The 15,955-nt window shown below is 31.4% G+C and overlaps 1 protein-coding gene across 3 annotated transcripts in view; it reads left to right on the top strand.

Annotated features, from left to right (window-relative positions):
* Positions 1-12,714, top strand: part of LOC106665384 (E3 ubiquitin-protein ligase TRIM33) — a 34,554-nt gene extending 21,840 nt beyond the window's left edge. Inside the window, exons 9-17 of one of the 3 annotated variants that reach the window (XM_014391773.2) lie at positions 517-590; positions 1,326-1,415; positions 1,597-1,737; positions 3,680-3,910; positions 4,033-4,186; positions 6,179-6,314; positions 6,555-6,729; positions 9,556-9,708; positions 9,780-12,714. In XM_014391773.2, coding sequence (XP_014247259.1) covers positions 517-590; positions 1,326-1,415; positions 1,597-1,737; positions 3,680-3,910; positions 4,033-4,186; positions 6,179-6,314; positions 6,555-6,729; positions 9,556-9,708; positions 9,780-9,938 — 1,313 coding nt within the window. In that variant the 3' untranslated portion in view covers positions 9,939-12,714. Of the gene's footprint in view, positions 1-516; positions 591-1,325; positions 1,416-1,593; positions 1,738-3,679; positions 3,911-4,032; positions 4,187-6,178; positions 6,315-6,554; positions 6,730-9,555; positions 9,709-9,779 lie in introns of all 3 variants that reach the window. The other 2 variants (XM_014391772.2, XM_014391774.2) reach the window with 2 other exon arrangements.
* Positions 12,715-15,955: the final 3,241 nt, after the last annotated feature.

Raw genomic sequence — 15,955 nt, 5'->3', positions numbered from 1 at the left:
GCCAACGTTTCGATCTTTATTGAGATCATCTTCAGGGCCTGGGATTTACAAACATTGTTTAAATTTAACAAATACATGTAGGATGTGGAAAAAAGTGAATTTATACAATGCAAAATATATTTTTTATATTCAATCAAATAATCCCTAAATAACTGTGTAAAAGGGGACTTAATGAACGAAAATACTCTGAAAATCGGTATTACAGATTTCTTCTCATCTAAATCACCAGCCTTTATCAAAAGTCATATTTCTGCTACAAAAATGGCGGTATGTTAGAAAACTGAAATAATTTATGTTTTGGATTAAAAATGCAAATAAATTTTTATTATTAAAAATTGAATTTTTTTTTAAAGTCAAAAACACTTATGCAACACCCAATAATTGGAGGATTATTTTGACATTGGAGTTTTAAGGGTGTTTGATATTTGGTGTAATGCTACAATTATTTTAGTTTCTATATCACTTCTGTTAGTTTATTAATGTTAATAATGTTTATGTGCTATTTTCTATTTTCAGCTACTCCATCAATGATGATAATAAGATCTACTATGCAGCAACAGGTCACATCGACTTCTAATTTCCAAAATCCTGTAAGTACATGTAATTACTTTTCCACGTACAAATACTGTTATTTTTAAGCACATCAAATAGTTATACAAAATTAACCAAAAAATAACCAAAGGTATATGTTAAATTGAAATTAAAATTTAATAATATAAACCCTTTTATGTAAAGTAGATCTTTATAACTGTATGCATGTGATATTTATTGGAACAAATGTAATTTATCAGCATGAATCTCATCCCCAGTTATACCAAATAGGTACTCTGGAGTAGTGTGAAAGAATTTATTAGCGTGAATAGAGAGGCTTTTCTCCAATTGTTCTGAAAAATATCGAGTTCTACGGTAGGGAGGATGAATTGTGGTGTGTTAATTTATTATCGTGAATGGAGGAGGGACTTATTCATAATTACCCTGCGGAATATTGAGTACTCTGGGGTAGAGTAAATGCTGACAAAACTAATAAGTTTTATTTTGTTTTTGTGTTATTTTATCCACAATTGATGATGCCGTGAAGTACAGAAAGGCTAGCAACAAGATGAAGAAAAGGGAGAGTTGGTTACCATTAAATTATAACTTGGCTGGAGAAACATGAAAAGAAATTATAAGGATTTAATCGCAAGAAAGGCAGGAAAAGAATACAGGATTGGCTCTATCTTTTACCTTATTTTTGTTTTGCCCCCTTGCTCATCACTTGAGTACAAACCCAAATTCATAAGAAGGAATAATTTTATCAAAAATTAAAACAAAATATTTCATTTCAGGTTATTATTAAGTATCCATATAAACAAGATCCTTCCCAATATGTTTATGCCTACCAGTCGTCTAATCAACCGATTCCACATCCGAGACAGGTACGCACAAAATTTAGCTATTTTATTTAAAGTTTTAAAAGAAGTAAGACAGTTTAAAATTTCTTTCCTAATAGGGATATGTATATACTAAAAATCTAATTATATCACTGAAAATTTATACTTATATGCACATGTAAATATAAACAGATATTGTTTATTTATTTATATTAACTGATAGCAGTCCCCTCACCACATGAATCAGATGGGAAAAGGAGTGATTGCAGGACCTTCTGGTGTACAGTGCACTTCTGCTTCTCAACAAATTAGACCACATGATAATTTAATGCCTCAGCAAGCCTTGCGTCAATCACTTTCTAACAATGTAAGTTAAAATTAGTTTGTTTATTCAAAATATATTATCCATTTCATAGTCTTCAGATAAACAGAAAGTGAATAACAAAGGGACGACCAGGTTGGTATGTCACAGGTTTGGACCAAACTTTTTTTGGTGATTTTACACTCCAAAATATCAGACATGTATTCGCCCCTTCTTGTGAATAGGCTGTGGACTCACCCCAAAAATTTTTGAATGTTGAAATGTTCTGTTTTTTAATATTTTTATTTCGCCATTGCTCAAATCAACGATCTCAATCAATAAAAAATAGTACAAACTATCAATGTTTATCAATAACTAAAAATTTTTTTTTTTGTGAAATTAATATGAAATTTTGTTTTAGCACCTCTAGAAATCCCTAAATATAAATTTTTGTATGAATTTAAATTTAGCGATTTTTTGACCTATAAAATTTTTACAGTTTTTTAGAATCATTATCGGAATATCTGATTGTAACGGCTATAATTCAAAAATGGCTAAAAGAATTTTAACGGCAGTCTGTTTAAAAAAAGAGGAACCTTAACTTTTTAATGACTATAAAAATATTTTAAAAAATATTTAAATATTTCTATAAGAAAATACACAACGTAGCAAAATTAACTGTAAGAAATTAACTTATTTTCTAAATGGAAATAATTGTCCGATTTTATGTTTGACATAGTTATAAAATGCACCTGACAATGTCTTTAAAACAAATTATCAATCATGGAAATTGGTCCACTAGCTTTTGAGAAAAATGATGCTAAAGCTTGCACTAGAAATGTTAGTTTTCTCAGTTGTTGAAATTATCAGTCAAAAAATTATTTTACACCGATTGTTATGAAAGTCGGTATCTAAGGGTTTTATAACATTAGAATCACAACAATGAGGTCATATCCTAGTTTTGATCATTTTCTGACCTACTTCACTTACAGAAAATTTGTTAAAATATTGCTATTTGTTAAAAAAGCAGTATTTTGTTGATTTATGTTTTTAAACCATACCAAATTAGAATATTCTGTGTTGTAGAACGAACATGTTTGATTTTGTGTTACCAACATGAAATTAATACTCAAAAAATATTTTTTTAATCTCTAAATAATGATTTTTGATAATTTAATTGCAACAAAAATCAGATTTTGAAAAAAGCTTCATTAACCAGATTAAGTCGACTTATTAAGAATTCGAGAAAGAAGTTTTTTAATTATAGCTGTTTCAATGAGATTTTCTGTTAACGAGTTCTCAAAAAAATCTATGAATCAAAAAATCAATAAATATAAATTCAAACAAAAGTTTGTATTTATGGATCACTACAGGTGCTAAAGCGAAATTTCATATTAGTTTCATGTAAAAAAAATATGACCTAGTTTCTTTGAAAAATATTTGGTTTTTAGAAATTGTTTGATTATTGATAAACTTTGGTAGCTTTTACTTTTTTTATTGCAACCTACATATAAAATTTTGTAAAATGATATATTCATATATGACAAATTTACTGAAAAATGGCAAAAAGGAGGGAAAACTCAAAAGGTGGGGTTGAGATAGGAAGTTAGTGTCCGAGTGGATCGAGGTCACGATAGCTCAAGTGATAGAGCTGCGGCGTATCTAGCTGAAGATCGTGGGTTCAAATCCCGCTCGTGCCATTGACTTTTTTATCTCAATTAAAAAACCTTAATTAATTGTAATATATTCATATAGTTTATTTGAGCAAGCAGAATGGCAAAATAAAAACATTAAAAAATGGAAAATTTCAATATTAAAAAAAAAAAAAAAATGAAACCAGGGCCTATTCAAGGAAGAGGTGTGTTGGAAACATGTCCAATATTTTGGAGTGCAGAATCAAAAAAAAGTTTGAACCAAATCCGTGACACAGCAACCTGTTCGTCCCCTTATAAGACTTATTTTCACAGCTTTGGTGTTTCAATAATTTTACCCCTGATTTTTTTTTCAGCCAAATATCACATGGCATATTCCACAAACAGACTCTAATCAACAGCCAAACATCAAAGCTCAAACTCAACCATCACAAGTACATAACGACTCATTCAAAATTTTGTTGACCAAATCGAGGACACCTCCTACTGCTCCGACACCGACTAGTGTTTCATCTTCTGCTCCTAAAACACCTAGCCCTCATCCACATAATAGAGCAGGGGAGGACATGCTGAATAACCTATGCCAGGTAAATCTTTTAATTTATCCCTTTATTTTAAGTTAGAATATAACTTTTAGATGTTGGTTTGCTGTAATATACATAATTTACTTTTTTTTTTTAAATATTCATACTTTGATATTTTTTTGTAGGCGTCCTTAAATGATGTTCTTAAAACTCTATCAAACCTAGATAAAACTTTAGATAATACAGAGTCAGGTAAAGGTGAAGGCTTGGTTCACAGTTCAACAGGCCCTAGAGCCCAAAATTCCTGTAAACTTCAAAATCAACCTTCACCCCCTAAAGGTAGGTAATATAATTAATTTTGGAGAAAAAAAAACATTAATAGAGTCTAAAAACTGTTATTTTAAATCTTTAACAAATAAATATTGATCTGTGTTTAAAATTTCAACCATATCAATTTAAATAATATATTCATTACATGAATGAATTAATGAATTAATCTTTTTATGTAAGGTTTTTAGTTGAAATGAAAAAGTTAGTGCCACGAGCGGGATTCGAACCCACAACCTCCGGCTGCTCTACCACTTGAGCTATTGTGACTTCGATCCACTCGGACACCAACTCCCCATTTCAACCTACAACCTTTAGAATTTTCCCTCCTTTTTGCCATTTTGCAAATGTCGTGTAATCAGGATTCGATTCTCGGCGACATATGAAGTGGCCAGCTGTTAGTGAAGTTATACTTCGTTTTACTTATGAAATCTATTATATTTAGTGGTCTATTGACCAAATTACTTGTTTCAATTAATTAATCTTTTTATGTAAGGTTTTTGGTTGAAATGAAAAAGTTAGTGCTACGAGCGGGATTCGAACCAACAACCTTCGGCTAAATAGGCCGCTGCTCTACCACTTGAGACTAACTTTTTGAATTATAAGTATAGTTGTTAAGGCAGTGTTTTTGAAAATCTCCAATCTTTTATCTTTCTCTTCCTTTTTTTGTCTTTCTCCTTCATTACATTTTAGTTTAATTAATTGCGCATGTATCTGGTAACAAATGTTTAGTTTATTTTTAATTTTATCTTCACCACCGAAGGATTAGAAGGATAAACACCTTATGGATTACCGGTTTATCACGGACCCTTGGCCCTGATTGAGCCTGTCCTCAGACTTTTGACGAGGAGACACTGTCATATATCCATCGGCCTATTGATTGTGGTATTGATTTTCTGTCGTTGACAACATACTGCTTCACCTACCCATATCTATTGTCTCAGGACTGAGTCTCGGATCGTCGCCGACAACATCGGGCTCACATCTTCATCGCTTAAGTTTCTTTATTATTTTTATATTGCATGCAAGCTTGCCATTTTTTGTTTATTTTACCCCTTTGTTAATGTTCACGTTCTTTTGAAGACAAGACATTTTCAATACATTTTATTTCTTCAAGAAAAATTAAGTACATTAATTTCAATTAATTTCCCTTTGTTTATAAAGATTGAAGTTTATTTTATTTCACTTTATTTGTTTATATTCAAGATAAGAGTTCATTTAATTGGGTTTATGTTAAATTAATAATAATAAGATTTTTTTTCTCAAAGAAAACTGAATGGTTATTTTCTCCTTATACATGTGCATGCTCCTTATATTCAGAATTTAAAAATAGGTTTGTTACCAATTATTGATTCAGTTTTTTATGATTTTAATTATTTTATTTTAGTGTGGGTTTCTTAATCCCTACAGGAGGGTCATTACTTGAAAGAAAGAAAGGGAAGAGGGAAAGAAAGGAGAGTTAATTTTCAGAAAGGTTCATATATTTAATTCAGTGATAGCATCTGGCAAATTAGCAAACCGACCTTTGAACCAGTGGGATAGGGGTGAGGGGGTTGGTTACTTCAATTTTTTTTCACGAAAGCCTCTCCCCCCAACAATAGTTCAAGTATAACTTCACTAACAGCTCCCCGTGGCCACTTCTTATGTCGCTGAGCATCGAATCCTGATTACACATCATTTGAAAAATGGCAAAAAGGAGGGAAAATTCGAAAGGTTGTAGGTTGAGATGAGTAGTTGGTGTCCATGTAGATTGAAGTCACAATAGCTAAACTGGTAGAGCAGCGGCGTATTTAGCCGAAGGTCGTGGGTTTGAATCCCGCTCGGGCCACTAACTTTTTCATTTCAACCAAAAACCTTGCATAAAAAGATGAATTAATTAAATAATATAGTCAGTTTTCAAATATTGTATTTTATTTTCCCCTTTTTGCTTGTAAACCTTGATCTGATTGTATTTTAAATTCTAATCACTGAAATAGTCGATGAATTATATTTAACATTGCTTAGGTGAATGGCAGAAAGAAGATCCAAATGAAGATTGGTGTGCAGTGTGCATGGATGGTGGGGAACTTGTCTGCTGTGATAACTGTCCAAAAGTGTTCCACATCAACTGTCATATCCCGAGGTTACCACAAATTCCAAAGTATGTACAAATTAATTTTTTATTTAGTCTAATTTCATTTCATATTAGGCTTATCCCAACCAAAACTATGCCCTTTTTAATATTTCTCCACTCTCCTTGCGATTGAGATTTTTCAATTAGAATTTTTGTCATTCGTTTAATTAACTTTTCTGTACTTTAAACAAGCAACTATTATAATTTCACTTATTTATAAATTACAGGCATAGCTATTAAAACACAAAACTATTATACTAATTTCAGAGAAACGTGGCAGTGTTCATTATGTTCATCACTGAGATGTTTGCCAGAAGCTGGGTTGAAGTCAACAGGAGATTCATTGTCCCCCGAAGAAAAGAAAATTTGTCAACGAATATTACTCGAATTGTATTGTCAATATGATTCTAGCATTCATTTTCGAGAACCGATACCACCTGATGTAAGTAACTGTATCCTAATAATATATATAAAGTTACACCTGTACAAAACTATTAATTCAGCGACAAATGATATACCCCTGTACAAATTCAAAGAATGTATCGTAAGCATGTGTAAGCAAAAGACCTGTCCACTATTCCTGTTTCACTTGTGAATACAGAATCAGATCGATCTTATCCGTGGACAGGAAAGGTTCCATCTCAAATTTTAAGTTGTGTTTATAACTAATAAAGTTTTTAAAAAGACAATTAGTCAACACATATAACTGGCAGTCGGTAGGACATCGCAAAGGTATTCAAAGGAATATTGAAGACCAGCCATTTCAACTGTGAATTTGCTGCATCGACCTGATTATAAATTAATTTACTAATGTTGTCAACAATAAATGAAAACTGTTGTACTAAAAACTAAAACCAGTTTTTCTTTCAGTCCACAACGTTTCGGATTTATTTTAATCCTTCCTCAGGTGAGTTAACACAGTGGTTGTCAGTCTTTAATATTTTGTGACAGTTTATTTTAAAAAAGAGCCAGTGTCGTACATATTTAAGTCTTTAAGACTCTGAACAAACATTTTAATATTTTGAACTTGACTGAAAATTAAAACTGAATAAAAAACTAGATAACCTATTAAATGAAAGAAACAGAAGAATTTCTAGGGAGCCCAATAAAGTCCAACAGGACTGGGTCGTAAACCTGACAGATAAGCCTGTATCGGACGAAGTAGTTGAAATATTGTCAGTTGGACCAAAATTTAATGTGAAAAGTAAATTAACAAGCAAGACAGTCATGGACACAATCGGGGAACTGGAAGTTTTTCTAAGTAAAGAACAGGATGAAAACCTGAAAGGGGAAGTTAGGGCGGCAGTAACCAATATAATGACAAACTTTCATAATAAAAATAAAAATAAAAACAACACCTCATTAGACAGACACGAATTGAAGATTAAGAAAAACGTAAAAATGTTAAAAGAGTTTAGAAAAAACAATGAAGATGTGTTAATCACTAGATCGGACAAAGGAAATAAGACGGTTCTCATAGACAATAAAGAGTATAAAGACAAAATGGAAATTCTATTGAGTGATACAAATACTTACATTTTGTCTAGAAAAGATATCACACCCAGTATTCAAAAGAAAAACAATATACTAATTGGTAATTTAATAAAGGACGGACTTGTTTCCCCTCAACAGGGATTCACTTAAAATGCTACAACGGGGTTGTGCCAAGAGCATACGGTTTGCTGAAAATTCATAAACAGAACAACCCACATAGGCCCATTATTAGCTGTATAGGCTCTCCCACCTACAAGTTGTCAAAATTTCTGGTAAAAACTCTGAACCATTTTAGAAGATTAATTCCTATAACATATCTAACTCTTTAAAAAAAAAGAGTCAGGTTCAAAATATTAAAACGTTTTTTCGGAGTCTGAAAGACTTAAATATGTACTACACTGGCTCTTTTTTTAAATAAACTGTCACAAAGTATTAATGACTGATGACCACTGTTTTAACCACTGCGTTAACTCACCTGAGGAAGGATTAAAATAAATCCGAAATGTTGTGGATTGAAAGAAAAACTGGTTGTTGTTTTTTTGAGATGACCTATTATCCCACCTTCGAGAAGGAAAAATCGTAAGTTAAACTGTTGAGGTCGAAATATAAGAAAACATCTAAAAAGTAAAATTTTAGCATTAAACAACAAGTTGAGTGATTTTGTCGAACTAGAAAAACTAAAAGATTCAACTAATCAATTACAACTTATGTATCATGCTGAATGTTGTACAAGTTTTAGAAAACTCCATAATATTTTGTAAGCAACAAAAACTTCACCCCAGCATATCTTCTCAAGAATTATTAACTGGAATTCAGGAAATCGCTAAATTTTATAATATTAGACTACTGTTTGAACCAAAATCAGAAAATATATTAGAATTTGAAGATTTAATAAAAGTTAATTGCGAAGTTCATTATGAACAAATATTTTATTATGCCTGCCTTTGATCACTAACTATGATTATAATCTTTTCAAATTACTATCAGTACCTAGGCAACATGAATCAAAATCCATCACTATTATACCTAATCAATTCACTAGTTTCGTGGTCCGCTTGACCAATTAATATATTACAATTAATTAAGGTTTTCAGTTGAGATAAAAAAGTCAATGGCACGAGCGGGATTCGAACCCACGATCTTTGGCTTGATACACTGCTGCTCTACCACTTGAGCTATCGTGACCTCGATCCACTCGGACATCAACTTCCCGTCTCAACCACACCTTTTGAATTTTCCCTCCTTTCAGCCATTTTTCAAATGTCGTGTAATCAATTTGATTCTCGGCGACAAATTTGTTTTTGTTGACCTACTCTGTCTCCACTGAGCAACAAGCATATTTTTGTCAGCAATTTTGGACTGTAACAGCAGAAACCTCTAGTTAATATTAAGTGCTGATTATCATTCCAATTAATTATTCAGAAATCGTGAGATGCTGTCTGGTGTGATGTGGGTTTCAGAAAAACATTTTCTTTATCGTGTCAACGTTTCAATGTTTATTGAGATCATCTTCAGGGCTCAAAGTGTTTGTTTTCTGTGTAATTGTGCCATTCTTGTGTGTCGTGTTGAGAGTGCCCACTGTTTTTGGAGATGTTTTTCTGAAACCTACATCACACCAAGACCGCATCTCACGATTTCTGAATAATTATCGACTAACGTTCACTAATCACCACACATTGTTCCAAGTGTTACATAATTTTTTTTAGTTTTCTCATCACACTTATTGTTTATTATACTGAATATGTTTATGAAAATTTGGGAATTTATGTTTCAGCACGTTGAGTACCACAAAGCTATCAAAAATCCTATGTCTTTTGACCAGATAAGAAACAGATTAGAAGAAGACGGAAGTAGTAGGTACACTAATATTAAACAAGTTATTCGAGATATAAGATTGGTATTTAAGAATGCATTTCATTTTAACCCAGTAAGTAAAAGTCGATGTTTGTTAAAAAAAAAAAAAATTTACAGTTCTTATTTTAATTGATTTATTTTCAGATTGGTAGTCACATTTATGCTGATGGGATGACATTAGAGGAATTTTTAGAAACATTGTTAACTAAGTATCTCCCCCTATTTGCACATACCAACTTACATGATACCAAAAAGGACGATGAAGTTATACCTCCAAAAAAAATAAAAAGATCTATTGACTAAATAGGTCATTTCTTAGAATACTAGACACTTTAAATTATTTCGTTTTGTTTGATGTGTTGTGATATATTTTTAATTAGTTGTTAAATGTATAACATCCTTAGTTAATGAGGCCCGTGAGTCTCAAATCTCCTGATTTAAATACAAAATTAAATAATCTAACCAGATTAGAATCTTCTATGGCCTTTCATTTGATTTACTTATTGTTAATCTGTCCTTCCACTCTAGTTCTAAAATTGGTCAATCTTTTATATACTTTGTCCTTAATTTTATGTTCAGAATCTATGCCTGTTATACATACGAAATTACATAAATATAATTCATTTAGACTAAAACGATTGGTATTGTCTTATGAAATATAATGAATTAATATAATATACTAAACTCAAGATATTTAGATAAATATTTTTTGTTAATTGGTAATGGGTTTTATGATATTTTTCAGTACAATGTGTAACACATAAATTTGAAGTGGGAAATACATACAACACAAATAATACTTTGAAGATTTAAAATTGAAAATTTGATTGTTTATGCATTTATGTAAAATAAAAAAATTAATACACAATTGGATTAAACATTTCATCAAAATCTAATTTTAACAAAGAAGAAATAGATTCTCGCAGCAAATTTTGCTTATTTTTTTTTAATGATTATTTTTACTTTGTAAAAGTTCTCCGTGAGATCTGTGGGATGATTAATGTATAATTTGGTCATTACCAGTCATTTTCGTCTGCCTATCCTTGCTGTGTTAGTCTGTCAGGTGTCATTTCGCCATTTTTAGTGTTGGGTTTGAATCTGACCGAACTCTAGACTCAACACAAGCAAAATGCCAAAACGTATCTTATGGACAACCCAGCAAGGATATGTACACCAAAATGATCAATAATGTCTAAATCATACCGTTTTTATAGTTATCGCTGCGTTAATCCTTGTAATGTACTGATACAGTTTTCAATTAGTGATTATTGCATCTTGGTAAAACTTAATTTATTAAAATATTAACACTGTGCATGTCCTAGTGTAGTCAAAATAAAAATAACCATAAACAAAACTATTTCTTCTTTGTTTTATTAGCTACAGAACTTAAATGTTTACCTCATACTAGAATAACATACATTAAACTTATTATGGAAGATTTTTAGCCTGAATTAGACATGGACCATATTAAAATGATATACAGGGACTTTACAGTGTTACTTGTGTGATATAGCCCACTGATGGGTTTTTATTTAAAACAACATTAGTTTTAAGTTGAGTTTGAAATTTGTATTGCCGACACATTAAAATACATCTTAAATAAATTGTTGTGTTAATTTAAATATAAACTTCATTATGCACATTGCTTCTGTAAAAACCAAAGATATGATGAAAATTCAGTGGTAGTGTAACTTTCATAATACACGACAAAAGCAAAAATATTGTGAAATAACGCACACTTTAAAATACTTTCATAACTTGGAAAATGATAAGATGATTTATATGTAACTCATTTTGGTTTTGTTTTGATTTTAATTTAGACAATGGTTTACATTAAAAAAAAATCCGATCTTAAAATTGTATTATTCTGGCAAAATGCAATACATTTACATACAATACATTTTTGCAATATTTACTTGTAAAATGCATTGATCAGTATTAATGTATCGAATACATATATTGTGTATAATCCTATCTCATCAAATAACAAATTTTTATGATAAATGTTAATAGTGATTTTTATAATATGCAGAATAAATAAAACAGATGCTAAATAAAGAAAAACAATGTTTTTGTTATGTGCCTGCGTGTGCATATTTGTGTGAGTCGGTGCAGTGCATACATGTGTGTGTACATACATGTATATTAATTATAAAATATATAAAAACCTTCTGGGTAGACATTTTATTTCTATTAAAAAATAAAAATTAGAAAACATTTAGACATTTTAGGTTGTATTGTTGTTATTGATATATGTAAAAATTATGTAGTATGTTATGTTTTTATGTTTAAATTATAAATTTAATATAGTATTTAATAGTATAATAAACAAAAAAGATCAGAACATATATTTTTTTCTTTAAATTTGATCATTTTATCAATCTAAAAGTTTGAATGTAAATAAAAAGTGGTCCAAATTTTACATAGCAATAAATGACATGAATGGATGTATCGTATCATTTATACAATTCAGTATAAATAACATAATGCATTTATTTTATGTTTTGAAAATGTTTATGTAGTGTGAACATATATAGATGTTTTCTAATTTTTTTTTCTATTTCTTCATCAGTTATTACATTTTATCTCGCCTGACAAAATATGCATGTGAGCATTTATTTAAAGAGATTTAGTGGATTTGAAAAATGAATTAGTTTCATATTGACAATTTTCTCTTATGTTTTCCTTTATATGAAAATAATCATGATAAAAAGTTATTACATCAAATTCATAATATAATATTTGTTTATGTATTACATATCTTTTTAATGCAACTAGGTATAGTTGTGATTTATGTTAATTCAGTTTTGATTATTTATACTTATTAATTTTTTGTGCATCCATATGCCTTTTTGTACAAGAGCCCTTGAACTATAGCAATGATTTACATTATAAATAAATTAATAAAGAAAAGGTTAAAAAAAGTACTGTAAATATATCAATATTTTAATATTTCTATGTTTATTATATATATATAATAGATGCGCCATATAAAGAAGTGAGAACAATGGATATTCCATATTGTTATTGTACCTAATTATTTACCTACTTAGATGTCAAATAAACATTGTTATAACTAGTTCTGTGAGTTTATTATACGGTTTATTTATACCTCCTCTACCTTATAGTTCCTGCTCACAGTAAGTTGTTTTTACCATCCGGATTTCGAGTTTATAGCTCATCATCAGGTTGTAGAACTCCTTCAACCTGATGATGAACTAAAACTCCTTCCACCTGATGATGAGCTAAAACTCCTTAGGCTGTAGAACTCCTTCAACCTGATGATGAGCTAAAACTCCTTCCACCTGATGATAAGCTAAAACTACTTTTCAGGTTGTAGAACTCCTTCAACCTGATGATGAGCTAAAACTACTTTTCAGGCTGTAGAACTCCTTCAACCTGATGATGAGCTAAAACTCCTTAGGCTGTAGAACTCCTTCAACCTGACGATGAGCTAAAACTCCTTATCAGGTTGTAGAACTCCTTCAACCTGATGATGAGCTAAAACTCCTTCCACCTGATGATAAGCTAAAACTTCTTTTCAGGTTGTAGAACTCCTTCAACCTGATGATGAGCTAAAAGCTCAAAATCCGGTCGTAGAAAACAACTTACTGTGAGTAGGAACTATCTTTTTAAAAGGATTAAGCATTTAAGTTTAGCCAGTCTGCTGAAATCTAACCTGCTCAACGAAAAACAAAGGAACGTTAATCCTCATGTTTAATAACGGAATTACTTAAGAATAGTAAACATGAAGTTCACTCATTTTGTAAATAAACACCTTTTCTCGTCTTTTTTCCATTTTAAAGCAGTTGTAGTCTCTATATTCACCCAGAAGTTCGCAATATTATTATAAGAATGAGTTATCAAGGTCGCCGGCAAGGTTGCAGAAGCAGTTGATGTTTCTCAGAGCATGGTCTCCAGGAGGATTTAGCCTGATTCCGAGAGACTGGAAATGCCAGTTGGAGGCCTGGTAGTGAATCTCAGCGCATTAAAACGCTAAGGGAGGACAGAAATATTGTCATTGCTGCAAGATGAAACCCTTTCCATAGTGCCCTCCAGATCCTACATGAAGTACAAGATGTTTTGGAAAGGAAAGAGCACCTAGAAAAGAACACCAATTGGAATGCTATTATTTTTACTGATGAGTTGCGTTTCTGCCTGTATAATGATAGCATGAGCCGAAGAGTCAACTGAGAACAGGGGATGCGAACAATGCCCCAATTCGTGCTCCCTTCAGTGCAGTTTGGAGGAGGCGGTGTAATGGTCTGGGCTGGGATTTACACTCCATATGTTGAAGGCAACCTCACCTCAGTCTGTTATGTCCAAGAAATTATCGAGGAATACATCTCGTATCTCGTTGGGAGGGATTTTCGTTTAATGGTGACCATGCCAGACCTCATAGAGGGAGAGTTGTTCATCAACGTTTAGAAATCCTGGGAATTTCCCTCCCATCTGCCCCTTCTCCCATTGTCTCCGGACTTCAATCTGCGTGCTTCGTTCAGTACAGTTTGGAAAAGGCCGTGTAATGGTCTGGGTAGGACGCCCAGAGGACGAACTGTACTCCATATTGTTGAAGATAACCTCACCGCAGTCCGTTATATCCAAGAAATTATGGAGAAATACAGCCTTCAAACCAGGGATCTAATTGGCAGGGATTTTCGATTTCTGGATGACAATGCCCTTTTCATCTTGTCATAGAAGCCTTTTCAGGGCCACCAAAAACTCCCAGTTCCCAGAGTTAGGTTAGTAGGGATGTGGAAATTTATTCATTGAAGTAACTCAGTGGAGTATATCATTTTGTGCCTTGAGTGTAGTACGTCAAGATTCAAGCGAAATAAAATTTAATTGCTGCTGCCTATCCACCTAAGAAATTTGTGCTGAATTTGCTCTAATAATTTAATGCAGTTGTTGTAGTGTGGGGGCTAGATTAAGGAGCAGTATTCTAATAGGGAACGGACAAGAGAAGGGTACAGGAGAGTGGAAGTGGAGTGATTAAAATCCTCGGAGTAATGACAGATGAATAATAATAATTTGTTCGTCCTATTGGCTAGAAGGTTGATATGGTGACTAAAGTATGAGAGATGGATCTTTTACTCTACTTAATAAGGTATTATATATGGAGTAAAGTAAGAATAGGTTAGATTTAAGCCTGCTAAAAGAAATGATTCTGCATTTGTTAATGCTTAGTGTCATATAGTTGTTAATGCACCACTTTTCCAGGTTAATTAGTTTAGTCTGTAAGTAAACACAATCAGATTCAGAATGGATTCTGTAGAATATTTTAAAATCATCTGCGAATAGGAGAAAGTGTCATGAAGAGGAGATGTAATATTGCTAATGAAGTTGTTAAGTAGAAAGGGGCCTAAGTGTGATCCCTGGGAGGCTCCAGAGAATGCAAGAAAAGGAAAAGAATAATAGGATTTTAATTTATTGTTTTCTATTGGCAAGGTAGGAAGAGAACCAACTTAAAAGAGTACCACGGAAACCATGAATTTAGCTATCAGAAGGATGCACAAGAAATATCACAAGTATAGGCGAAAATCCCCTCACAAGGCGAAAGTTATCACTGAAGAGGGGATGTGTGAATCCTGAAATATATTCGATATATGCAAGAGAGTTGGTTATTTTTCCAAGTTTTTAAAAACTTGACCACAGATTATATAAGCAACAGCTTAAAGAAAAAAAATTGATACATCTACAATTTATAGTGAAAAATGTAATGCACATATGACAATATCAAAACTATGGTTTGAGATTGTGAGGTAGATTGGTTACCTGCTGCTCGGAAGATCTGAAGTTTTTTTTACTTGTGCGGTTAACAGAAGTTCAGAAACTTTTGATGTTAACATTAACCTTAATTATTGTTTACTATATTTTATTATTTATTTATTTACGGATCGAAATCCACTATAAAAAAAGACATTTTACAATAACAAAAAAATATAAATAATGTATGTAAAAATACAAATAATATATATAAAAAGAATAAGGACGTATATACATGGTAATAATATAAATGGTAAATATAAATGATAAATATAAAAATACGATTAAAGAGTAAAAACTCAACAACAAAAATGATAGACATAATTACTAACCAAATAAGGCAGAGGAAACAAAATAAAGCTGAAAGACAATTGAAACTACAATAATTAGGTACATATTTAATGAAAATAATGCTCTTTGTAAATATATAATAAGACTAGAGTGCGAGAATTAGTTGAACCAGTAAATGAAATAAATTGTAATAATTTTGTACAGTATGAAATATAAAAGCATTCAACTAAGGTTGTAGGATACGGTTTTTCACAGATTGCACA

The sequence above is a fragment of the Cimex lectularius genome, unplaced genomic scaffold (assembly GCF_000648675.2).
Source record: "Cimex lectularius strain Harlan isolate CLEC.00 unplaced genomic scaffold, Clec_2.1 scaffold41, whole genome shotgun sequence".
Classification (NCBI taxonomy): domain Eukaryota; kingdom Metazoa; phylum Arthropoda; class Insecta; order Hemiptera; family Cimicidae; genus Cimex; species Cimex lectularius.
Note: the sequence above shows the minus strand (reverse complement) of the source record. Positions and strands in the feature narration are given on the sequence as shown.